Raw genomic sequence first — 27273 nt, forward strand, 5'->3', positions numbered from 1 at the left:
CGTACAAGAAATATCCAAAATACCCTTATTCAGTTGGGTCAGAAGGCGCAACCAAAATATATAATTGGCTACATTAATAGGCAAAATACGGGACACCCATCACAACAATTCAAGTCTAAAAACAATAATCACCTAATAGTATGAAGATCTAGTTTGAATGGATATCAATAACCATTATATATTGGATGGAGAATTGGAAACTATAGTAAATGGTCTAAAGAAGTCAACTTATTCCACTATCATCCAATTTGGTTGACTTTTCTCATCTCACCTGGGACCTACCCACTAAGTATCACGTGGATTGTGGGGTCATCCAACCACTTGAGATAAGGTAAACTCTCCATCCCACATCATAAGTGTTTCAAAAAGATAAGAAAATGGGGTTGTCGAATCTGCGTCTAAGATTGAGAAGCAATGTTGACTCCTTGGACAGAAACAAGTTCACCATTAAATTCAACTTCATGGAAATGAATTCAATGGACATACCACTACATATGGGTACATATGATATAAGCTATAAATTTTTTTCAAAATGGTTAATTAAGATTATTTAAGAGTTGTGCTCTAGATTGTACCTCATATCGCACATCCTAAGATGAAAAGCATCTATGATTCTTACATACTTTCACCTTAGGATGTGTGATATGAGGTACAATCTTGAGGTCACTTGAGCATTATTCATTTATTTAATGGTGTTTGCCATGATGAAACATGCACTAATCTTGTATAGTTATAAGCACAAACTCACCCACAAGAGCGTTAATGGTGCAAGTTTTTAACATAAAATCATAAAGACTAACAGTATTTCAACAGCACCCAACATTTTTTTTATTTTTTGGATGGGTAAGCTGGACTTGAACCCACGACCTCTGAGCTATGATGGTGAGGAAAATTTGTTCAAATTAAATTTTGCCCTTTCTAGGATATGTGAATCACATGGCACTTAAGCACCTCTCAAATAAACTCAAAAATAATTTTGTAAAAGACGTGATCTTTGCTTAAAAGAGTTTTACAAGAATGCTTAGAGAACACCCTATTTTGAGTTTTTGTCTAAATGATAAACAAGACCTTACAATGACTTGGAAAGAAAATTTGGACTCTTGCTTTCTAATAGCTATGTAAAGGGGAACATTTCAGTCACAATAATCACAACAGAGAAAAGATTCTTGATCTTGTAAAATACAAACCCTAGACATATAGGAAGAGAGATTCTATTGCCACACCAATATGTTTCTTCTGAGTACCCCAATTCCTAAGCCATACATGCTGCTCTCGGTTGCCACAACAAAGGGAGTGATCATGATTGACCAAAATGACCTTTAATGCATTTACTGTGCCAATTAATAATATAGAAAAGGTGATTCGTAATATCAATTCTTCTCATGTGAAGGATGAAAATTAAAGATTATATTATCCCAAAATGAAATGTTTGTGTATATTAGAAATGAGAGAGAAGAGATTCATATGAGAAAACATAAGTAAACGCGCCTCTGCTTGAGCCTCCAAAGATAAAGGTACATGAACAGCCATTTGATCCCCATCAAAGTCTGCATTGAATCCCTTACAAACTAATGGATGTAAATAAATAGCACGTCCTTCCACTAAAATGGGATTCACACTCCATGTTCTGAGAAATATTTACCATCCGAAAAGAGGAAAAAACGGAGTCTTTGTATAAAGAAATGCGTTGAGAAACGGCAGATGTATAGAACCTTTCAACGAGATAGTGCTTTTTCAAATCTCTCAAAATGGAATCTGTTCCAAACATATATGCCATGGTTCCTTACTTCGACAGGGTGCAAATATCTAAATTTCACCCTTTTAGATAAAACCTTTCAACGAGATAGTGCTTTTTCAAATCTCTCAAAATGGAATCTGTTCCAAACATATATGCCATGGTTCCTTACTTCGACAGGGTGCAAATATCTAAATTTCACCCTTTTAGATACTTTTTCAGACCTATTGCCGATACTAAGTAGCAGTAAAAAATTTGTATCCATTTTTCATGATATTATGCATGGATCAGATATATCATGGCCAATTCCTCAGAAAAAAATTATGGGTATTTTTAAAGTATAAATTTAATTAAAAGAGAAATCATCAAAAAGAATCAGACTCATACTAGGAGCAAATCTTGTTCTGAAGAGATTAGGAGATTCTGGATATAACCAGCTACTCTTGTTAATAAACTATTCTCCAACCCCAACCCCACGGAAGTTTTTATATTAAAACAAACAACTTAAAAACACTTTTTCTCAGAAATCTTGAAATAGTAGTTAAGAAGTTAGAAGACCCAATATTCTTTACCTCAAATAACGTACATAATATACAAAAAGCTTTTGCTTCATCACAACATCAATAAAAGAGGACCCCAAGGCCTTAAAAATCATTGGAGGCAGAAAACTATGAGATTACAATTTCAACCTAGTTAAATTGGGAATGAACAGGAAGGAACTTTAGTGGAACTACTATTTGTAATAACTTTATAACAAAAACTATGGTTGTGTATCCCTAATTGGCCATATCATTTGGGTAAAATATAGTTAAGAGAAAGAGGTGTCATCAACCCCAAGAGCTTGGGGTGAGAAGAGGAGGTCTTGCGGCAAAAGAACCTCTTAGGGGCCACCCTCGAGGATTTATCCCAGAAATTAACCGGTGCATGAAAGGGAGGTCCTGCATGTGACGGAGGATCAGTCAGGTTCTCTAAGAGACTCACATACCTTGGTTTCGAAAAAACGAAAGAGGCTACGTTTTCTATAATCCAGAAAAAAAAAAAAACCTAATCCGAAGAACAAATGTAAATTCGGTTTGGACGGGATTTCTTCCATAACCTAATCATGTCAAGGACTACTAATTCAGAATTTGAAAAAAAAAAAAATCAATCAGATCATCCATCTATGGATCAAATCCTAATCATCACTGCATTTCCTTACAGAATGGGGCAAGTTGAAAATATTGACAAGCCTCTGAAGGTAAACCAACATGATTTGAGAACAAAGACTATTTGTGATGTGTTTTATAACTTCTCAGGATTGACAAGGTACTTCTGATAAGTTCTTCTTCAGACGTAATTAATCACTTGAGGATTGGATGGGTCCATATTCAGACTTCAAAGTGTCACTAACATTAATTTGAATGAATAGGAAAGAAGAAACCAAACAAACATAAGACAGACAAATATATTGGACGATGAAAATATTATTTTCATTTACTATTCCTATAAAAACAAGAAATAGTTCTCAAAATACAAGCAACAATCTAATGCCCAAGCAATTAGAATATTTATAATATACCTAAAGGTACAATCTGCTCAGAAACAAAATGTTTTACAATGTATAATTTAGAGTTAGAAATTGCAATGCATGACTTGATATGGATGTTGATAATCAAAGAACAGCGTAGAGAATATCAAATATTGTTTTTTTTTTTTTTTTTTGGTGTGTGTGCATGTGTCCTAGCTAAACTTTTGTGATAGAAGACAATTGTTGATAGGTTGATGGCACGTGCTGATGGTTATCCATGTAAAACACCATGCAAACCTGCAGACTGCGGGGCATATTATTTAAGCAAGCACATGCAGGATAGTCCAGCAGAATCTTGTAAAAATAAGTTAATGACGCAAGAAAAAAGAAACAAATGTATTAAAAAATGACTCTATATGGAGTCATTGTTTCAATCAATAGTTTAAATGCAAAAAGGTCAACACATTGGCCGGCCAAAGCTTATAAAATTTTAGTTTCTATAGTTTGCAGAATCTAAGAAGGATAATGGGCCAACCAGAAAAGACATGGAAAAAAAAATGGTCATGGTCCATGCAGTGTTTCGTCATTTAAGGGATTTTATGGAAAAATCTCGCGGGAAAAGAACATCACATACCATGATAGACAAGGATACAAAACAGTTGATATTTGAGATGATAAAACATTACTTCAATCTTGTCAAAGATCAAACACTATCAAGCAAGCCCACCACAAAGCACATTACAGGCTAATGTCCCTGAAGGTAACAGGGACTCACCAAACACTATTCAAATAACTTCCGAGGAACTCCCACAATATTTTGTTCTTAAAAGTATTATAATAATAACAAACCCGCGACAGACGGAGAAACATAAATTTCCAGGTAATCAAAATATAAAATGATAAGAGCATCTAACCCATGATATGCCTTCTGACCCAAGCATCCATCCTTCCTTCCCCTTCAACTATTGTATTCTTGATGTGATTTCCCACCTTTGCCTGGATTCTTTTCCCATTTAAACACTGGCCAGAAAGCAATTACCATGTTCAGACACTCACTAGCTCCTCTTGCTGCATTTCTCCATGGCCCTTGGCGCTGCAAACAAAAGCACGAATATTCCTAAGACGAATGAACTCAACAGTAGCCAACTTGAATTTAATCCATTTAACTTCTTCTTAAGTGGTGGTTTAAAACTATACATTAAGGAATGACAAACAAGAATACATGCAAACAAGAAGCATCCTTTCATCAGTTAACAGTGATGAAATTTTGAGATTAAATGGAGAATAAGCACACCTAGGCCAATGGCATCAGAGCTCTTCATAACCCTCAACCTCTTACAAGAAACAATGAACATCCTGACACATATTCAAACCAAAGTTAGAATGGGCATGTAAAAGATAGAATTTGGATTACTGACAAGATAAATCAAACTTAAATATCAGGAAATAAGAGTGGACCAAACAAGCTCCACATATGTGCATATTTACATGCATAATGGGCATGTATGTGTGGTTGGGTTGTGGGAATGGCTTACATTGCAGCCTAAATTTAAGAAATTTTAGCCATGGAAATTCTAAAACATGCTTGCAAAAGATGCCTCCCATCATATTACCTTAACACAAGGACCAAGAAGTAGCAGTGGCATATCAAAAGTAATATCCTTCCAAATAGGATAGATTTTTCATCTTGGGGTGTGTAGGAAAAGATAGCTACTATCATTAATTAAATGAAGAATCCACTTGTTCTTGTTATGCTTCAAAGTTTCAATTTCGCATTAGTACTTGTACAGATACAAGTCACTTAAAAATTCTCAAGCATACAGCACTAAGGCTTTCATCAACATTACTTCTTTACTGATTTAGGTAGACACTATATGGTAATCAAATTGTTCTTGTTATAGCTCACATGCCATACCATGCGTTCATGATGCATCATTTACATTTCACAGGCATCTAGGGTCCCATTTGATAAGGCTATGTACTTTTTATTTCAAATTCTTTCAATGTTATTTAAAAATTGAATTAAAATGTCTTGACAACCACATCATCGTCATCCTCATTAAAACCTTATTCAACCATTGGTCCTCTAGTCACCCTTTAAAACGTTCAACCATTGCTGGAAGCTGTAATATGTCTTCCTTAGACATGACCAAACCATCCCTATGGGCTTTCCCTCAGTTTATCACCTATTATGGCTCCACTAATACAGTTTCACCGATGCATTCAACTTATAAATGACATTTTCCGTTGTGTAAAAATGCAGAGCTGGGATGCACCATTCAATATTGTTTTGAGTTCTTTGTCACTGACAATCCAAAGAACATGGTGAATAAGATAGTTATGATAATCCTATCATGTAGAGGTCTGGTGAAGGGCATCTGTTAAGTTGGATCTGTTTCCATGATACGTATATATGTATACATATGTTTATTCATCCAATTACATTGAAACCGTAGACGTGGATGCCCTTCTCAGCATCTATCAAATGTGTAGTTATAACACTTTAACAATTGTATTCTAAATCGTCTCATCCCATGAATGCCTATACTGGTCTTACAAACTGGAAAGGCGGTCCAAAGTAAACAAAAATAAAAAATAAACTAAAAAAGCGTGAGAGAAATAAGTCAAGTTGATCAAAACTTACTCCCAAGGAACATCCCCCACAAGCATCCAATCTCCATCCTTATCTTCGTACGTAAGGACATATTCTGATCCATGTAGAAGATCTCTCAGTTTGCTCTCACACAGCATTTCCCTTCCAGGGGCTCCATGTGACCCACATTGACCTGAAATCATATGGAAACAGCACAAATCCATGCTAACAAAGGTGCTTACTTCAAACATGACACGGCAACTAAGCATAAACTAACATGATCAAAGAGTTCACTTCAAATTCCCAAAAAAAAATGAAGACCAACTAGCTCACCCAGAGTAAAACAGCAGAACATCTTCTCAAGAGCAGAAGAGAGGTCTTGATAAGCAGTGTAAGTTCTAAGGTCCACCTTACGCAGATAAGGAGCACCATCCATGCTGACCTTGACAAACAAAGCCCCTGGATTGGGTCCATTCACTTCCTCATTGTTCTTTGAAGTTGTGGCCAGTGTGTTCTTCCTGAATGATCTTATCGGTGGCCAACCCACGACCTGCGCTCTGCCATAACAGGAAAGATCAGTGAGTGTGCACACGGTTATCTCAAATTCATTTTATGGAGCCACTATTTGATGTAATTCTAACTTACTTAGAAGCCGGTGGATTGCTGGTATTGTTAGCAGGCCCCATCTGGTTATGGTTGGTCTCGTTGGCACCATTAGGCCTCTCCTGTAATCCCTTCAAGGGAGCAATCTCTTTCAGATTGGCAGGCTCAACCCCAGAGTGCTCTTTCACAGTAACAGATTTTACACCCGAATTCATAGAAGACCTAGATGACATAACCATATTTACCCCTGAATTAACAGGAAATTTTCCATGTGCTGCAGATTGAGCAGTTTCAGAGTCAGACCCAGATGAAGGAAACATCCAATTCCCTTCCGTAAACCCATTGTTTTTCACCTCCGAGAATTCATCCATGGCATCAGAAAACCCTCTCTTGTTTCCTGATACAATGGTCTTCTGAGATGATGAGAATATGCCATCTTTTGATGGAAGCAGAGGAAACAAGGGCTTCTCATCAAGTTTCCCCAGTCCTAGCATGCCAAGCTCTGGATCTCTTTCAGGAGATTGGAGACCAGGAAGCCCAAGCCTCAGCTCCGTCGCTTTCAGATTTAGATTACTCTTATCTTCCTCAGACAAGATTGAGATGGCAGAACTGCCTACTGAAGAACAGTCGGATAATCCCATATAGTTACGCTCTTTCAATCCCGAGCTATTCTGGTAGATACTGTCCAAAGAAGGCGAAGAAGGAGCCAAAGAGACATTGCTTTGCCCCTCCTCCGACACATCGAGCTGTGGTGGACTCATTAGATTTCAGAAATTCTCAATTTTTCACTTTAATCTGCTTGCAATCACAACCATCAAAGTTCTCAGAACAAGCTTAATTTATCACCAAAACTGGGATTTCCATTTCCCAAATCTGCTTATTTGAATAAAATAAAAACAAAGTTCTTCCGAACCCAAGAATCATGAAAAACTTTAGCAGAATCGCAAATGTTTAAAATATTAAGAAGCATAAACTGGGTAAAGCATAAATCTGAGGAATCTCAATGTCGCCTAAAGGCAAAACCCTAATAGATTAGAAATACTCTGCCACTCTGAAAAAGACCAAACCCTTTGCAGAATTTATCTTTTGGGAACCACAAATTGGAAAGAAAATATAAGCTACACATAGAAAGCATTCAACTATGAACCCTAAAATCAAAGTTCCCACTATCTCAAAAAAACGTGGCAAGATATCAGAAACGATGCAGAACCCTAGTAGCCAAAATGAAGAAAAGCCGTACAGATTTCAGCTGAAAAACGAATTATTTCATCCAAATCAAGCATAAATAATTTAGAAAACGGAAGCTCAAATCCTGAACTTCTTTCAGAGATTCGAACTCTATAATGAAGAAATAAAGCAACACAAATCAAACCACAAAGATTAAGTTCAAAATCAAATATAACCAGCAATAAATACAAAACGAGAATCATAAATAAATATAAAAAATACAAAATAACAAAAAATTAAAGGCATTTCTAGTGAATTTAGCTAGAAATTTCAAAACAAGCAAACTAAAAAAATCTAACAAACAAAGCATCAGAATCACAGTATATTACTCGATTTCCATTTTTTCAACCGAAACGGCTTTAAAATAAATAAGAAAATTCGCAACAACAAAAAAAAAAAAAAAAAATGGAGCTTAGAAGACTTACCAGAATCGAAGAGATTAAGTGGATGAGTTTCAGAGAGATTAAGATCGATTAGGGTTTAGATTCAGAGAAAAAAGGCAGGTGAATGTGTGTGTGAGAGAGAGAGAGAGAAACAGACCGAGATGAACAAAAGGCGGAGAGCTAAGGCCCCTCCATTTGGCAGAAAGGCAACAAAAACCTTGACTGTGCTCCTTGTGAAACTCAAAGCTCAAGAATAAAAAGCGAAAAATCCTTCTTTTTTTTCTCTTAAAATGTGTCTGAAATTCGGACACCTACCTTTTATACTCCGCCAATCAACCGGATGACCCTGATTAACGGCTGAGGTTCTTTGATCAAATAGAATCTTGGCCGTTGTTCTCTGGTTATTGTATAGTTGGTTTCTCGTTTGTGTTCCTTTTTTATTGGGGTGGAGGGGGAGAGTAATGGAGATAAATTTCGCGGTTCTTTGGACTTTGGGAAGCCCTACTTTATCAGATTTAGCCACGTATCATCTTTCTATATGGACTCCACGTGGCTAGATTAGAATGTAACTGGAATTCAAGTTTAAAGGTTTTCGATACAGCAAAACTTATCTCATTTAAAGGCTTAATGCATCTGGGACGGATTTAAATAGACAGCTAATATTGCCACACTAACTTTTGATAATGCCACATCAATTCTTTCATAAATAACCACGCAGTTGGTGTGGCGTTAGGAAAAGTTGATGTGGCAATAGCAACTCTCTTTAAATATATGCCCTTGAGTTTGTTCATAATGACAAATGAATCCTCGCCTCTGAAAAGTGAATCATGCTTTGAACTTTGCCACTTTTTTCTGTTGTTTTATCGTTGAGATAATAACGTTCACTGCCCGGGAAAATGATGGCAGCCCAACTTAATATTCCTTCGTATTGTTAAAATCGAATCTCAAGGAATATCCACGATGTTGGTTTGGATTCCAACATGTCTTATTCCAAGAAAATGGTCTTGTTAATATCTTGGCTTTAAATACTCAAATAAAGATTCACAAATTTAGGGCCAAAGCAACAAATCATTTTTTTTTATTTAATTCTATTTAAATTCATCCTTATGTTAATTTGAGAATATTTTTATCAATTTTTTATGCTCTAATTTTTTTCTCGCTTCTTTAATAGGAAGTTTTATTTTATTTGATAGGTAAGTTGTAATTAAATAACTACCACCAACAATCAGTTACTTACCTTTCAAAAATAAAATAAAAAACACTGAGCTACTGGACTAATTAAAAAAAGAGACCTACTGATGAAAACAAATAAGGATTAAACCCATAATGTCAAAAGGTTAACAAAACATTCACACTAATTTTTTTAATCTGAGGGTTGGTTCAATGCCAATTTCAAACACCTGTAGGTCATGAGTTCGATATTTAATATGAGCATTAATTCCTTAAGAGCCACCCACGAGGGCATACCCTCACTTACTCGGTGCGTGTGATGTGCAGGTGTTGCATGTGGCGTAGAATTAGTCCTTGGACAATATCATAGTCTATGGATTAGACAAAGCCCATATACGGGTATGATCCAATGCCTACAAGGATACCCGTTTATAAAAAAAAAATTTACACTTTTATTGATGCATTGTCGAAAGGAGAGATTATACACAATCCTAGCTCTTGACATATAACTCTTAGAGAAGAAAATTGCAAAAAGACAAATACGTGTATGTCTAAAAATGAAAAAAAAAAAATCATTCCTAACTGGACTGGAAGGACACATATTCAAAATCCCCAAAAAATAAATATGTTGTCCGAGATAAAAGTATCGAAAGGGAAGAACCCTTTTTCAAGCCGTAGCAAATAAAAGAGGGTACCAAATATCATGAAAATCCTATTATGCATTAAAAAAAAATCTATTCAATCCTATATATGCGAAATCATAAAATATAAATTTTATATTTCAATCTAATTAAATTTTATAAATAATTAATATCACCATATAACATTTTTTTTCTTTTAGTTTATTGATAATGTATTATTAGTCATAAGGTACTCTAGAAGCACATCTCTACTTTAACTACACCTCTATAATTATACATATTATGTCTTCTCAATCCTTCCACTCATATTGATGCTAGAATCACATTAACAAAAGTATTTTAGAATATTTCTCAATCATAAAATTTTATCAGTCATTCATTTCTAAAAAAATACATTATTAAAGTTGCAATGAAAATTTTCTTTCTAATTATAATATACACTTATATTTTCTTCTTTCGAGGTGTCTTTAATCATGGTATTCCTCCACGAGTAATTTATTGAAAAAGAAACCATTAAAGTTATTATTAGAAGAAAACGAAAAAGTATTTCCTACTCACTAATATAAGGTTTAAGTAATCCACAACCCCAAATAACTCATTGAGTAATTATATTAAAAACCCATAATTATGACTAAAATAACAATATACGAAAGTGCCAAGTTTGCTAAATTGGTAAGGCGTGTTGATCATACAACATGGGTTAAAAACCCATCTTCAAGTTGGAAGTAGATCCTCTGTAGTACGTGTTCCTTGTAATGACATTTTACGGTTGAGAGAGAGTCATGTCACATATTCACGAAATTCCCTTAAAAATTGGGGGTCATTGACTATCCATTTTCAAAGTCTTCATCATTCTTATAAAAATATCTTCTTTTTTTTCTTAAATTTTTTTATTTTTAAAATATGATCTACATAATGATCCACACGAAATTGAGGTGTTAGATCTTGTTGTCAAGATGTCAATCTTTAGGTGACCATAAAAATAAAACTATGCACACCAGAAAAAATGCATTTAAGATGACCTTTTAGTAATATTAAAATAAATTCTTAAAATAAAAATTATTTAAGTAATTTACTATATATATATAATAAAAAAAAAAGAATAATCAAAATTTTATATGTACTAAAGAAAATATTTATTTGAATATAAATACTTTTTCAACATTCCAACTAAAATCACTAATAAAAACATTTTAAAGTAGAGACCTAAATGAAATTATGGAAAAGAGATAAGGGTAGAATGGGAAACGATAGGTTGGGAATAGTGTAAATCCACGAAGAGGGCATTTATGGGAAAGAGAGAGGAAGTTGGGGGACAGAAGAAAATGAGGGTAGAGAAATAGGGGGACAAGAAAGCGGCACTTGAAGTTGGTCTGCCGGGTGGGGAACGGACACGTTACTCATCCTCCTCAACATTTCCATCATTACGTTTCACTCTTATTTATTTCTTTTTTAATTTAAATTATATTATTTTTATAATACAAATATTTAAGTTAGGTTCGCCGGCATCATTAACTTCCACGCACCATATCACACAATATCAAAGCCCACCAACTAATCCACGTCATCCCTTTTGATTGTCTACCGAGTCCGAGTCAAGTTGGGTATGCGAGATGGACTCAGAGGATACTGAGTAAGCTTTGCTAGTGAATCGGAACGCTACTTTACTTAGGAATATGCTGGAATGATACAGGGTATTTACTAGGATTCTCACAAGTTTGACGTGGGATGTGCACATAATCATAAATGTGTTTCCTTGTGATACAAGTAAAAAATCATCTACGGTTATGCATGCATCTCCATGTTAGAATTGTGCGAATCACAGTAAATTCATTAGAGTCATGATTTTCTTATTCAAAAATTTTCACTTAGTCTTTTCGCATCTAATGTGACAAGGGCACAGAATCATGATCTTTTTCTTCGAGATACACAAGGAAAAATATCAATGGCTATGTGGCTTTACCACATTAGTTAAGTACAGACCGAATGAAAATTTTCAAGTCAGAAAATCATTAGTGAATTGGTTAATGCTTCATGGCAACATTTGCATCTTTCGTATATATTTTTTCTTATATTAAATAAACAATTTTGATTTTTTAAATAAGTTGTTGAATTTAATTTATTATTACTTCGTCTTGTAACACTTGTTCAAATAATTTTAGTAGATGTTTAAAATTATGATTAGGTTCATATAAAATCTTAACTCTGAAATCTAGCCAAAAAAATATGAAAGAGCTTCTATTGGCACCTCAGATTTTACTTGTTCACAATCATTTACTTAATTTCTTTATCTTTAATTGAGTTGTAATAAGTAAAAATAGGGGGTGTCAATAATAGCTCTCTAATTTTGTAACTAACGATAATATTTTTGTAAAAGTATTTATTACATTTATTTATAAGTAATAATAATATTTAAAAAAAAAATAGTTATTGCACAATGATCAAATTATCCTCATTTTTTTGAGAAAAAAAATAAAATTATAAATGTATTTCAATAATATTTTCAAAATATCAAAATTATGAAAAATGATAATATTCCCACAAAGCATCTTCCATACTTGTGACCTTGTTCGCACTCTCTTGTTTAATTCTTGAAAAATTCAAAAAAATTTATTTTATTTTCAATGAAAGTATCAATCTTTGAATTATTGATTTATTATGAATATTTCACAGATTTTAATTTTGAAAAGAATAAAACATAATTTTTATGACCTTTACAAATTTTTATAAAACTCGTAAATTAATGAGCTCTCTCCTTCTTGTAAACACTTTGAAATTCAAATTAAAGTAAACTTCGATAATGATTACCCTCAAAATAATGTAGTAACGTCCAAAACCTCGTGGGGATGTTAGTATTTTCCAATATTTTTTTTTAATAATATCCCACCTATTTTATCATTTAGTGAAAAAGATAAGAATGCATTAGTCTTTCTTTTTTACATAATAAATATTTATTTATTTAATTAATTCTTATTTCTTTCATAATAAATACTAAGGGCATTTAATCTTTAGAATTAAATATCTTATTGCAATAAATTATTTGACAATCAATGTAAACAAACATTTATTGTGTTAAAAACCAGTATATCCCTGTTTGTTTTTATTAAAAAACAAAATGAATAGGAGTCTTATTAAAAAAATAAAAAGCCATGCTGGGGTGACACAAAGCATTACTGTGATTCTCACAATTTTGACATGGACATGCATGCATAACCGTAGATGATTTTTACTCGTATCACGAGGAGATACATATATGGTTATGTGCACATCCCACATTAGACTTTGAGAATCGCACTAAATGTTTCGTGTCATTTCAACATTTTCCAAAAATAAAATGTTAGAGAATGCTAATATCCCCATAAAGTCTTGGATGTTATATATATATATATATATATATATATATATATATATATATATATATAAGTTAAGGGTCAGATTCCGATCGACTAAACACTTGATATCATGATTGAGTTTATATGCATCTCGAAAACCTAAAATCTTAGAGTTGAGGTTAAATCTCAACCATTGTATTTCTTGTTTACAAGTTAGGATCATGTGTTCTTTGACGAGTCATCAGATCCTGACTCTTCAGATAATATGGATCGAGCTTGAGAATTATGGAATCAATCGAGTCACATTATGTCAGATTGTCTTGTGGGCGTGCAGACACATACTCAGAAACTGGCAATTGTACTAGACAGAATGAGTCCTTAAAAAGTGATTATTTGAAAAGAGGCATGATTCTGCTACCATGGACAGCTGGTTTAATATAAGAACTATCAAAGACAAGCTCAAATGAATGATGAATAAGAGATTTTGGTTTAATAATGCTTTAAATCAAAATTAGAAGAAAAAAACAAAAAACATGTATTTGCTTGCTCAGTGACTTTTATAAATATAAACTTTTGATATACTGTTTTATCTCTCGTATAAGATTTTGACGACGATGTTGATATCTAATAAGTATTTGATCCAATAAATTATAATTAAGCTCATATCTAAATCCAATATGAGATCTAACAATTATCAGTCAGGATGGGTCGGATGTAATTTACTAAATGATATTTAGTAGATAATAAGAATAATAGTCATATAATTATACGACATTATTTTTCGGAAAAAAAAAAAAAAAAAAACCCTTCGTCGAACGATCCTAATACATGGTTGGAGAAATATGACATTTATTATCATGTTATCTCATCATTTAAATGTCTATTAAGAGGCAGGTTAGGGCAAAGTTTATTGAAAATTGACTTAGACACAATACACAAATACCGTGCCAAAGTTGAAAGATAATTGAAGAAAAAGATTACATAAAATGTAATCTTCAAATGCAAAAACCAACCCAGTGTCACTGAGATTAAAGTATTTTTTGAGCTAAACATAATGTTTTCGGATTGGGTTGAAGCTGATGGCACCGATATAAAATTGTTTTGAACCCATGTTATGTTTAGATTGAACCTGACTCTCAAGACTAGTTGCCACTGACTTAATGCCGATGATCTTACAAAATATTTCTCAAATTGGTCGGACTATGGTAGGACCTTGCAGGGTCAATAATTCGATTGGATCGATGCATGTTTATAAAATAAAAATAAAAACTTTAAAATCTTTTTTGGGACACCTGTAAGCTACTAATCCTCAGAATTATGAGAGAAGTAAAACTTTTATTATTATTATTATTTTCTTTTGATGTCTCACATTCTTATACACATATTAGCACTCCTTAACTTGTTTTATGATTTCAGCTACTAAGTTTAATGTGGTTTGAATTATTATGAGGTAAATCACTTAATTAAATTTATGACAACTTTCTTTATTGTACAAACATACTTATTCATGTGTTACTTTTATTCATGATTTACAAAATACTAGGACTTTCAATCTTTTTAGTCTGTTTGTGAAAAAAAATCGTTTTACGATAGGTTATTGTTACCATGGGTGAACTTTATCTTTCTTGAATTTTTTCTGTGAACGCAAAAAATCAAACCCCTTTGTCCATTTCAGATTGGTGTAACTATTTTCCTGTTGGGTATGTATTGTTTTTATAGCAAATACTTTCCATTTGGGTTTATCGAGACCATATTTTTGTATTATACAACTCTAGTTGAATGAATGTATTTTGATCTAAAGTGTCATTCTTGATCAAGTTATCTTTCATGGAATTTTAATTAGCTTGGATAGTCCCACATTGCTCAAGTATAAAAGCTCTTTTGGGACATTTAACTACCATAAACTTATGCTATATTAGCATAAACTAGGGTAAACACGCATGCTCGCGCATATGTGTATTGAGTTGGGCTTAGGTCACTTTCACGCGTGCTGTAAGTCAACATGAGGGCGTTGTGTAATGATATATATCTTTCTAATAAGTGGAGTGTTGATCCCATGACCTGGATTTAAAACCTATTGAACCTACTTTCAAGTTGATCACGAACCCTTTACTTGCCTAGAAAAATAAATGTATATTATCTATATATTAGTTTTTTGTTAGATAATCGTATATGTATTCTATAGATAATGTATAAATATAAAATATACTGGTGGATCTTACTTGCCTAGCAAAATATATTTATATTATCTATACATTAGTTTTATTTAGAAAATCATATAAGTATTATACATAATGTATATATAAATATAAAATATACTAATAAGTCTAGCGAGACCAGGCTGAACATTGTTAGGTCCTCAACTAGTTCGAATTTAATAGGTTGAAATCTTTTGAGCCCAAGATTAGGATCAAGGCTAACCTTATTTATTGGCCAAGCCCAGTTAATGAGATCACAAAAGACTTATTTATCTCACAAAAGAAAGAAAATTTCCTAAAGAAAATTATTAATTATAAAATTTACTAATGATGTGCAATTAAATTTAGAGAAATTCTATTGCCATGTTAACTTTCACTTAAAACACACCCAGGGGTGGAGTCAAGATTTTCCTGTAGTGGGGGCAAATTATGGTTAGTTGTATAGTAAAGATGAATGATTTTAGGGAGAAATTAAGAGATTTTTAGTTAGTAGTTGAAGAAAATGATATTTAAGTCATTTCCAATAAATATTTGAAAAGTCCCGATCAAGAGGCAATGTCATCAACAAAAAATTAAAGAAGTGAGGGAGTAGAGACAAATGGGCATGTAATTAGTTAAAAATATAGAGGTGTCTCAAAGTTTTGTGGGGACAAAAATTGGAGGGAGGTGAGGGTGTGGGGGCAAATGGGGAGAGAGGTGAAGGAATGTAGACAAATGGGGCATGTAATTAGTTGAAAATATAAGGGTGTCCCAAACTTCTGTGGGGGCAAAAATTGGAGGGAGGAGAGGGTGTGGGAGCAAATGGGGAGAGAGGTGAGGGAGTGGGGACAAATGAGGCATGTAGTTAATTAAAAATGTAAACGTTTGTCAAAGTTTTGTGGGGCAATTGCCCCCACCAGTTCCTTACTAGCTTCCGCCCCTGAACATACAAATCTTTTTTGAAATGAGATTTTTTTTTCTTTCAAAACGTGCACAACTTATGTCCAAATTTCAATTTTGGTACACTGATCATTTTAATTCTCAGAACACGTATTTCGTGTGAATTCATCACTTTTATAGTTAATGAATTCGATGGTATATCTACAAATTTGTAGATATTAAAAATGACAAACTCAAGATTTTGGGAATTAAAATGAACAGTGTATCAAACTCGAAATTTCGTCACATTCAATCCACAAAATGGAGATTCACCATTTTGAAATTAACATATGGATTGATGTGTAATAATTAAAAGATGGTGTGTTAGTAGAAGCTCTCTAAATATGTACAACTGCTTTCTAACCGCTGACTTCTCCTTATACTACGGCAACAGTGGGTCCCACAGCAGCAAGTAGTAGTAGTAGTAGACCACTAGAGACCTTAGGACATGTAGATTGATAGGTCTGTCTGTTCCTAGGGATACACATCATAAATGTAAAATCCGGGGGTCAACACTCCATTTTCTCCCAACTGTGCCAAGTAGTCGTGGCCGTACATCGCGTGCAAGCAGACTAAGGTCCAAGTGGGGACGCCCAAGACCCACTCTAGCACGCGCACGTGTGAAGCGATTATATGTTGACTATAAAGTTAGTATGTCATAGAAATGATCAACATAATATACAAGCAAGACTTATGGGTCCCACAGTGCTGCATGTGTGCCAAGTGTCAGGAATACGATATTCTCATTCTTGAGGGCACTCGGTAGACATTCAATTCCCATGATTTACAATTCTTATGAGTTCATCTGGAAGTCGTAGAGAGTTTCAAATCTTGGGACTTCTATCACTTTTGATGGTGATTGAATTGGATGGTATAACAACCCCTTCAATAGGTTTGAAGATTTATGGCCTATGGTCCAAACCAATGGACCACTCGTGTGAATTCTCGTGTGAATTATTTGGAGGAATAAAAAATGATAAAACAATGTTGACTTCGGATTTCTGTAAAAAATCTGGCGATGATAGTGACATAAAAATTTACACAATCATGTTAATAGGTAAGACTTTTTTTAGTTTAAATTTTCAAAACTTGTGTTATAACACTGATGTAGTATTTACCAAAGAAATTCAAATATCGAAATTAAAAATACAATTTTCCTTATTAAAAATTAATCAATTTACCTAATAAACTAGTTTATCTATTTTTATTCCTTGGGATCCTCCTTTTAAGACACATCTTTCCTCCCAATATTATTTTATTATTATTATTTTTTGTTATCGGGTTCAGAAGTTACGTTTGACTGGTGGGACCGAATGAACCAAGGCCTGGACCAAGGCATATGGATCCCTCCCTTGCGCACATGCAACGCTCGCACATCACATGGACCAGGTAAGTGAGGGTACGTTGTAGTGGGTGGTCTTAAGGAGTTACTGTTCATTTGTTTTGGTTTTTAATTAAAACAGACAAGATCAAATCCCTTCGATTTTCGTCGTAATTTTATTGAATCAACCCTACTCTTTGCCAATATTTGTAATGATTCCCAAGTCTGAGTATAGTGTTACCACGCTCTATTTGTTGTTGGCTCTTAAGATGTTGGAATCCGGGATGAATCTGAGGATCATCTTGAATCCCTAATTTACGCTTATACAATAATGATGATTATCACAATCATTATCAGGTGGGGATATCAATTCTCCCTTAATAAGAAGTTATACTTCTCACATCATAGGTAAAGAATTAGAAATTCCTTAAAAGCGAGAGCTACTAAGAATTGGATTCAACTTAATTAGATCTCAGAGTTACTATATATTACAAAACTATATGTGGCTATTTATTGCTCAAAATCCTGATTTGATCCACATTTCCATCTATGGAAGCCAATGACCTTGATATCTCAGGAGTAGATATTGAAACCGTACCACATATCCATTTCGGATTTGAATCCGACCAAATTAATGCCTTAGATAGTATTAGATACACCAAATCCAAAATCTATTATCCAAACTAAAGTCTACCCTAATGCAAAGGAAACATTGGCTTGACATGCGATTTGAGTATGCTGAGAGTCTTGTGATGTCTGCCATATATTTTGTCCCTCTACAAGTCAACAAAGCATCAAACTATGTTCTTGTGGGGAACAAATGAAATCTCTTCAAAATCTTATTTTAAATTTTGACGAGTCCGAGATTAATCGGAGATGACTCTGATCTTGGATGAGTCACAATGTAAATCTAGCTGGAATACCTTCGAGATCGAGTCATCTTGGATGAGTCGTGGTGTAAATCATCTCCATTGATGAACCTAAACAACCAAATTGGATTTTGATTTTTTTCTTCTTCTCTATGCTACTTTCGTTTTACTGTTCTTCTTTATCTTCGATTTCCTCTCATTTTATAAGAGCAGTGATTTAATTCGTAAACCATTCATGTAAATTTTGTTTGGGCCCGTCTCGATCATTCAATTAATTGGGCATGTCTACATGGACCATTGGATAGATCACAATGGTCCACATGAGTGCTAACCTTTGCCACAAATAAGACCTTTGGGTCTTAATTCCCAAGCTTAGTCCACTCGCATACAACAAGTACTGTCTTGTATAATAGTACCAATAAACTTAATTTAGAACCAATTTGATAAGAGTAAGATCAGTTCTGGATTCAAATCAATAATTTACAGAATTATATTTTTATTTGATTGGATCTCAATATTTGGCTCCACATCCCTATTTATTCAGAATTGATTTGGTAAGAAATTGGATTGGATATTTATTGGATCTCGTCCATATTGGATTCTAAATCTGAAATCCAGACCCTGTATTCACTACGTGAAAAACACAAAATTTGACAAAAAAATTTGTTAGGCATAGCCCGACGAATTTTAGAACTCAAATTCCGCGGTCACTAGACCACGAATTTCATGGTTTTTCTCCCATTAAATCCATTCTGCTGCGATTGCAACTCTCACTTCTGCAATTGCGAGTTTGCGACTCTCTCTCTCTCTCTCTCTCTCTCTCTCTCTCTCACTTTGTGTGTCGCTCTCGATCGATCTTTCTCGATCTCATCTCTCCGTCTCCCTTGATCTCATCTCACCCTCGATCTCTCTCTGTATCTGATCACTCTTTCTCTCTCTATCTCTGATTTGTCGAAGTAATCTCTCGATCTCTCAACAACGGAACAATGGAGTGAGGAAGAAGCCATTAACCTCTTGAAGTTTCTCTGTTGATTTTTAAGGTGAGTCTATTTCTCTTCTCTCTCTCTCTCTCTCTCTCTCTCTCTCTCTCTCTTGTTGGTAGATCCATAACCCTATTCAAATTGTTGAAGATGAAATCTAGGGTTTCCAATTTCACAAATTATATTAGTTTTGATTTTTTATTTTCCAAATGTGTTTATTTTGCTTCATGAAGAAAAATCTAAAAATAGATAAACATTTGATTATAGATCCCAATGATTTTATAGATCTGAGTTTTGATATTGTTAGGACTTTTGTTCTTCCATTAATCTACTAAAGATTGAAGTAGTTTGTTTCCAGTTTTTCTCAATGAGATCGAGGAGAATTATCTTATTTATAATTAGATTAAAATATCTCAACTTGATTACGATGATTTGTTTCTTTGAAGAGTAAGTATTGGGTTCTCACTATGAAATTAGAAAGTCTAAGGCCTGGGCACATGGACTAGATGTATGAAATTTTTATTTGAAAAATTGAATTCCATGATGTTAAGTTCAAATATATTTGTTAATAGGTCTTGTAACCTTATTTAAAAATGAGGAGTTTGTGACTATTATGTCATTGTTTGGGTCTTGTGCTGATGAAATGACTATATTAATCATTCAGATGGATTATATGAACACCTCACATCTAAATTTTATTGGTGGAAGCAAAGCTACGGAGGTTGTGATGCAGCAATTGAGATCTTCAAAGGTATTTGCAACTATTTCATTGAAACCAAAGGTGTAACGGTAATTGTAACTATTAAAATGGTTTAGTGTAGTCACATTTGAATAACATTATATTTCAGAACAGGATTTTGTAACCTCAGCCATTGAAAGCATGGGTTTCTACTTATGGAGAGAGTGGAGAAAAATCTCTAGCTTGGTTGCATATGTTCAACAATTAGTTGGCTACTTTTTTTGTTATAATGGCAATTCAATTTCTATTTACGATGAGTATTGGTTGAACATATATCTTAAAAGTTCCAAGTACACTTTTTATAATTTTTTGTTCCTCATGTGACAAGGAATCGAACCTCCTTCAACCATTGGAATCGTTGCAATTTCTCATGGTTGCCCTGGAGTGGCAGTATGAGCCTGCGGCCTAGTGGGTCTTGAACCTACATAGGTAAGTTCTTTTTGTTTTTAGTGTCCGGTCTTTGACTCTAGTTTGCTTGGTCTTCTGACTTTCATAATTGATTTGGTAAGGAAGTTTAATTAGTTAAGATTCTTTTAAGTCGTAGAAATCTTCAAAGATTGGTAGGTCTTGATGAGCTCTGATTGAAGAACATTTCAAGAAAATGTAGAAACTAGTCAGAGAGAACCTGGATTGTTGGCCTGTTATATGAAGGTAGGTCTTGATGAAGATGGTTTCATTAATTTTTGTGCAATACACCTGTTTACTGATTTCACTAGATCCAATTATTTTTTTTTACTGCACCGGTTTTCATTTCTTCTTCTCCTCTGAAGTAGTTCTTTGATCTGTGTTTCTACTCAAAAGGGACTATTTATGAGAGTGCTCAAAGAAGAAATTGAAGATTGGCTTACATTGGATTGCCATCAGAGTAGAGCTACTCTTTTTCATTTGTTTTGCAGCCCCTTTCATGGCATGCCTATATCTTTATTTGGTATTTTCATTGCATGATGTATTACAAAGAAAAAGTTTGTCTGACAATATAATTTCTCTTAGTGAAATACCACGAAAATTGCAAGTTGATCTGTTATTCCATTGTGTTTGAGTTATGTTGACATAATAAGCAACCAAAAGGTGCATAGTTGAAGTTATGCAACTCAAAGCTCTGTGATTGATTCAAATTGTTGAATTAGAAGAAGGTTCATTCTATGAGCCTATTAAAATGTGACTCTATTGTGGTAAGTAGAAACTGACTTAACATTGTTAAGAGAATTTGTTCTTATTGACCATGGCTTAAAATATTTTTCAGATAAACTATATGTTGTGAACCTCGCAAAGTTTTGGTTGAACTATATGTTGAACAAATCTTTGTTCCTTCATTCAATTATTTCTAAAGGCATATCTTTTATATATTCAATTGTGTTCATCTCTGCTCTCATTTTGGTCTCCTCTCACTCTTTAAGAACCTTTCAACTCATACGTTCCTTCAACAAATGTTTTAACACTAGTAAAAAAATAAATAAGAGAAATCCATGCTATCAATGTGGGTATAAAAGTTTAGATCTCAAAGAGATTTTTCTAATCTTCAATTGCTTCCTTAGTCACTCTATACACATCTTCTCCAGCATGTGTTTTTGTTCAACTTTTTTTTGATAGACAAGTTGGTTTCTAGGGCCTTTGCATATTGGTTGATATTCAACAGTACAAAAAAGAAGATGCTTCTCAAAAACTATCATTATATCCATGTAAATCGACACTCTTGCATTTGTTTCTACTTTTATGTACATGGATGCATGCACATATTTATGCAGGTCTAATGTATATGCTAATATTGGATGAATCTGTATGCTTTTGTTTGCATTATTTGTGTTGTATTTAGTTAATCTAATTATCTAACCGAATAACAATTTAGTGAGATGAATTGGACTGACTGAACTTTTGCATTTATTTCTTTTGTCAATGCAGTTAAATATGAAGCTTGTCTTGAAAATGGAACTTTGGTTTCAAAATCTGAAGGAGTGGAGTTCACAGTCAGAGATGGTTTGTTTTTAATACCCAATCTCTCGCCTAATACAAGTTCTCTAATTGTTTGTATAAACAATTCTAATTGAGAGTGTTTTGTTTCATCCAGGACATTTCTGCCCCGCACTGTCAAAAGCTGTAAAAACGATGAAAAGAGGGAGAAAAAGTCATCCTAATGATGAAGCCACAATGTAGGTAGGTTTATTTTTCCATGGTTGGTTTGCTTAATTTGGTCGAGGATGGTAAGGAATATAAATATAAACTTTTTGTATTTTACCCATTTAGGAGAAAGAGCATGAATTGCCAACAGCAGGCATGCCAATTCACTGAACTACATAGTGTTTTTTAAATGAACGATTAATAAAAAATTCCCTTTAAAAATATGTGTGGATTGCAGCTTTATTCAGATGGGGTGTGGCATTGCAGCAACGATCTCGCCTGCGGCCAAGCAATAGTAAGGTGAAGGTGAAGCTGCTCAATCCAGCATGTATGTCAACAGCAGGTATGTCAATTCACTTAGCTATATAAGTAATCTCTAATGCATGAGGAATTGTCACTTTAATTCTTAGAAAGAACATAATTGCTCTAGATGGTTTGAGTGCGTACAATTACACAAATAAGAAATTTCACTATTTCAACTGCTTTATTGACAGAATTTTGAGAAGTACTTATTAGAGTAGAATTTGAGAAGCAAATATAAACCATGAAATCTCCTAGTTTTATGTGTTACTTTTAATGCTCTACTGGTCATTCTATTAACTTAATTTCTGAAAAGAGAAATGTGTGAACATTAGTTGCCATAGTTAGTCTGTTCTTCCTAAGTCCTAATTATAATATGATATTTAAACATTGATCAACATTGCTTGCAATTCTGGTGCTCTTCTACATTTTTTTCGTGCAAACATCTATAGTTATGTTAAGAAGATTGACTTAACTATTTGTGTTTGTTTTTCACACTTATAGAATTTCACATAAGGTGCAATTTATTCTTGGATTTGGTCAAATAAAATGACAGTATCTGAAGTTTCATCTCTATCAATTTATTCAATGGTATGCTTGTACTTCTATTCTGGTTCAAAAGTTTTTTGAGATCATATTTTTCTTTTTGATAGTATAAGATTCATTAAACCAAAGCAGAGAGAGGAATGAGGTCAAGGATACCTTAAATGCCAAAGATCTTTACTTGCTTTACTTGCAACCTCCCTAGATAATGCTGTGAATGGGCCAGGGTGTGGCCCAGTCGACCCATTGTGGACAGGATTTGCGTAGTGTTATTAAGCCTTATTGGGCTGGGTTATCTAGGTTCAACAATATAATAATTATAATTATTTGTAGTACTAGATGTTGGATGTGGTGTGGCCAGTTTTGGAGGATTTCTTTTTGATAAAGATGTGCTTACAATGTCATTTGCTCTCAAGGATGAACATGAAGCCCAAGTGCAGTTCGCACTTGAAAGGGGCATACCGGGTATATCAGCAGTGATGGGGACCAAGAGATTACCCTTCCTTGGTAGGGTGTTTGATGTTGTCCACTGTGCACGCTGTAGGGTGCCTTGGCACGTTGAAGGTATTTTCAATCTTACAATTGCAATTTGATTCTTTGTTTTAATAACATATTTTGGTATAGGAGCTCATTGTGATTTAAAATATACAGGTGGTAAACTTCTCTTAGAGCTGAACCGCGTGTTGCGACCTGGTGGTCATTTGTGTGGTTAGCTACTCCAGTTTACAGGAAAGGCAAAGAGGATTCTATGATCTGGAAAGGTAGATACATCCTTACCTAGTCACTTTGTGTTTATGAGAGGGATTTCTTTGGGTAAATATCTAACAATGTTTTTTCTCATGAAATCTATTGTAGAAATGGCCGAACTAACAAACATTGGAAATGGGTTGTTGGCAAGTCGTATCTGAGTGGGATGGGAATCGATTGGTCTACAGTGAGGAATGTCATGGACATGAAATCTATGGAGGGTAAGCAAAATGAATTGTAGCTCAATCTAAATAGTCTGAGATTATCGTTATTGTCAGTGATTTTGCATATCTTATTGATCTTGTGTGCGCTTTAGGCTTCATTGGAAATCTCTTTATTTATCTCAACAATTATTTTGCATATCTTATTGATCTGTACAAAGTTCAGATCCAATGCTACGAGGATGCCAAACTAATGAAGTTATTCCCGGAAATTGTGAGATCTCTCTACGACCAGGATGTGCTTGCAGAAGATACCATTCTCCTCTGGTTCCGTAAAGGAACAAATCCGAAGGGAAGGTATGCAAGTTGGCTATTAAAATAGTACAAAATCTTTGTTTATCTAAAATCAGCTTAAACGTATCAACTTTAGGTAATTTTGAGTCTACCATTGTGTTCGAGAATTTCACTTTCTATGTACCCCCTCCCCACCGATGTAATAGTAATCTAATTAACCTGGTTGCCTATCATACTTCCCGTTCTCGTTCTTTTTTTTTTTTTCCTTCTTTTAGTATGTAGTTATAGTTCTTCCCTTTGAATGGTTTTTACTTATCGATGGATGCAATATAGGGAAAATGATTAATCAAATGTTGCATGCAAGAGGATGTACTGGAAAGGGCGAAAAAGGCCAAGGAAAAAGCGGCACGTGAAGCACAAGAGTTCATTCCCCAATCTACAACGATAACAACACCGACCTCCACCAAAGATGTTGCCGATCCAGTAATTTCAATATCATTTGGTCTTATTTAGTTTAATTATTGTCAGTTATTTGTAGCTTCGACAGAATTTTCGATCTTAACAAAGATGTTAACATGTATATTAATTTTGGGTTATTTAATTTAATTTGGAGCTTGTTTTATGATTTTTCTTTTATTTTTTCTTTTTATGATTTTTTTTTTTAATATATTATTTCGTTCATTGTGATTGGTGAATTAGAGGACCGTGCTATTGTTTGTTAAACCTCCAAATTTGACGGTCATACTCTATGGATTTTTTTTTTTGTTTTTTTGAAGTTCATTCTCCAATAATTTGATAGTCCAGGACCGTCAAAAAAAAAATTCTACAAGAGAATATTTGACGGGCATATTTGACGGGAGGGTCCGTCAAATTTCTTAAAATTTGACGGGCTAAGACCGTCAAATATGGGCCTTTTTCACATAGTGATTATTGCAATATCGTTTTAACAACCCAAGCCTACCTATCAAGAACAAAAGAACGTAAAAAATCGCACGAAAGCTTCACAAGGGGGACCGTATTTCAGAACTGGCCAGTGCAGGATGTTCTGGATTTTATTACAAAATGTAAAATCTCAACACAAATAATTGCATTTTCATAGGATCAAAAGTTTACCACTATCAAGAAAATTCAAAATGTATAAATGAATAAAGTGGTTAAGAATTTGGGGTTTTGGCTGGTGGCCACTTTTATTGATGTGGCCTGTTCAAGAGGAAACATTACAAGGCCCGGGGCCGCAACCAAAAGAATCGAGCATTCAATGGTACAGTATTAGTGGGCCGGGCCACTATGGGCTTCGTTGGGCTTCAAATGTACATAATATGTAATAAATTAGCCTAGCCCATTTGATTTTGGCTAATTAGTTGGGCATGGCTGGCCGGGGTTGGGCTTGGGTTGTAAAAAGGGTAGGGGAAATTGAAAGAGAAGAAAGAAAGATGCAGAGGCAAAGAGGATTGAGGTGAGATTGATTGAGAGAATAAAGAGAGAAGAGTGTAGGGGCTGCAACTCGGGCGGGTTGGGGTTCAACCATTGCCCAACCCAGACTTGACAAACATCAACCCGTGCCCGGCCCAACCTTGGGCTAAAAATGCTCAACGCGAGCCCAACCCAAGTTGGGTCAGCTCATTTCTCTTTAGTACGAGATAATTTAGGAATAATAGTGACTTATATCAAGATAAATACTAGTAGTATGAAAAAAATATATATGTAGAATCTACAATTATTTGTCCTAAAAAAGATGACGACGATTAACCAAAAAATGTGCAATGAGTTTAAGATAGAAGACAGGAATTTGATTGTTTTCAAGATCAGAAAAATTATACTTATACTTCATGATATCCTTTGTGAGGTTGAAAAATGTGCGAGAGATTTAATACAGAAAAAACTTTTACTTCATGGAAGAATTTTGAGAACAACTTGCAATATGTATAAAAATAAAGAAACGAATTTAGAAGAAAGAATCCATACCAAGAAAGATCCTTTTGAGTTCAAATATTATTGAAAGAAGTCGAGAGAGAAAAATAAAAATATCTAAATCAAACATCGAGAAGATGTCATATGAAAAGAACAAGAACTCCAAACCTAACTTCAAGAAATCCAAGGGGACGTAATTTTTGTGTGTGTGTCGGAAGCCTATGCATTTAGCTAGGTTCCGTCACCAGCGAAAGAATCAGGATAAAATCGAGGAAAAGCATAAGCTCACGTGGTGTAGGATGGCAGCTTTTCTATGGTAGTGTGTTGAAGTTGAATTTTTAAAGTGATTTGATATATTGTTGGGTAGACATCGGAGCTACTAAGCATATTTTGACTAATATGAATGTCCTTACCTCCCATGAAAAGATAGGAGAGATGGTGAGCAATTATTCATGGGTAACTCATTAGTCCTAGGTGGTAATAGAACTGTGATACTAAAGTTCACATCTGGAATTGTCTGGATACTGAAAAAACATAGTACATGTTCTGGAGATCATAATTAAATAATTTGATTTCGGAGTATTTTAAGAAAAAAGTACGACGATGATTTTTTGAAGATGGGAGATTCAGATTGAAATTGTTCTTCTTGTTGTACTGGTGATCGTTGAAGGACTTCAAATAGAATAGACTCACATGCTTTTTTTAACAAGATTATCGATAACTACCGTCTGACTAGTGGGACCAGATGAGCAAGGGCCTAGACTGAGGCATATGGGATCTCTTACCCGGGGCACGTACAACTCCCGCATATCACACGCACTAGGTAAGTGAGGTTACGCCTTGAGGAGTCACTGCTCATATTGGTATCAAACACACAACCTAGTTTATGGGATTCAAAATTGCCCTTCTAACCCCCATCATATAATCTAATGAATAAACATAATTCGGTGCATCTAAATACACCTTAATACAATACATCCTATTGA

The 27273-nt window shown here is 34.2% G+C and overlaps 1 protein-coding gene and 1 long non-coding RNA gene across 16 annotated transcripts; one reads left to right on the forward strand and one right to left on the reverse strand.

The window, feature by feature from the left end:
- Positions 1–3881: 3881 nt before the first annotated feature.
- On the reverse strand, positions 3882–8480 carry LOC147409412 (auxin-responsive protein IAA9-like). 3 transcript variants are annotated; one of them, XM_086428603.1, is made up of 6 exons: positions 8364–8480; positions 6481–7233; positions 6169–6392; positions 5887–6028; positions 4537–4598; positions 3882–4335 (listed from the first exon to the last, which is right to left on the reverse strand). In XM_086428603.1, the coding sequence occupies exons 2-6, from the start codon at positions 7197–7199 to the stop codon at positions 4298–4300; spliced, it is 1185 nt and encodes a 394-aa protein (XP_086284729.1). In that variant the 5' UTR covers positions 7200–7233; positions 8364–8480; the 3' UTR covers positions 3882–4297. The 3 variants fall into 3 exon arrangements, with proteins under 3 accessions (XP_086284729.1, XP_086284718.1, XP_086284707.1); XM_086428592.1 differs by lacking the exon at positions 8364–8480 and adding an exon at positions 8206–8357; XM_086428581.1 differs by lacking the exon at positions 8364–8480 and adding an exon at positions 8091–8345.
- A 10616-nt stretch (positions 8481–19096) lies between these two features.
- Positions 19097–24998, forward strand: LOC147409413 (uncharacterized). 13 transcript variants are annotated; one of them, XR_015173677.1, is made up of 12 exons: positions 19097–19537; positions 20142–20228; positions 20331–20645; positions 20755–20867; positions 22116–22190; positions 22282–22367; positions 22570–22674; positions 23136–23738; positions 23826–23935; positions 24030–24142; positions 24309–24439; positions 24710–24998. It is a non-coding gene; the product is annotated as an uncharacterized LOC147409413 (long non-coding RNA). The 13 variants fall into 13 exon arrangements; XR_015173682.1 differs by having other exon boundaries at positions 23591–23738; XR_015173687.1 differs by having other exon boundaries at positions 22282–22363; positions 22599–22674.
- The last annotated feature ends 2275 nt before the right edge of the window (positions 24999–27273 follow it).

This window comes from Akebia trifoliata, chromosome 2 (assembly GCF_017979445.1).
Source record: "Akebia trifoliata isolate Shusen 1 chromosome 2, ASM1797944v1, whole genome shotgun sequence".
NCBI classification, from domain to species: Eukaryota; Viridiplantae; Streptophyta; class Magnoliopsida; order Ranunculales; family Lardizabalaceae; genus Akebia; species Akebia trifoliata.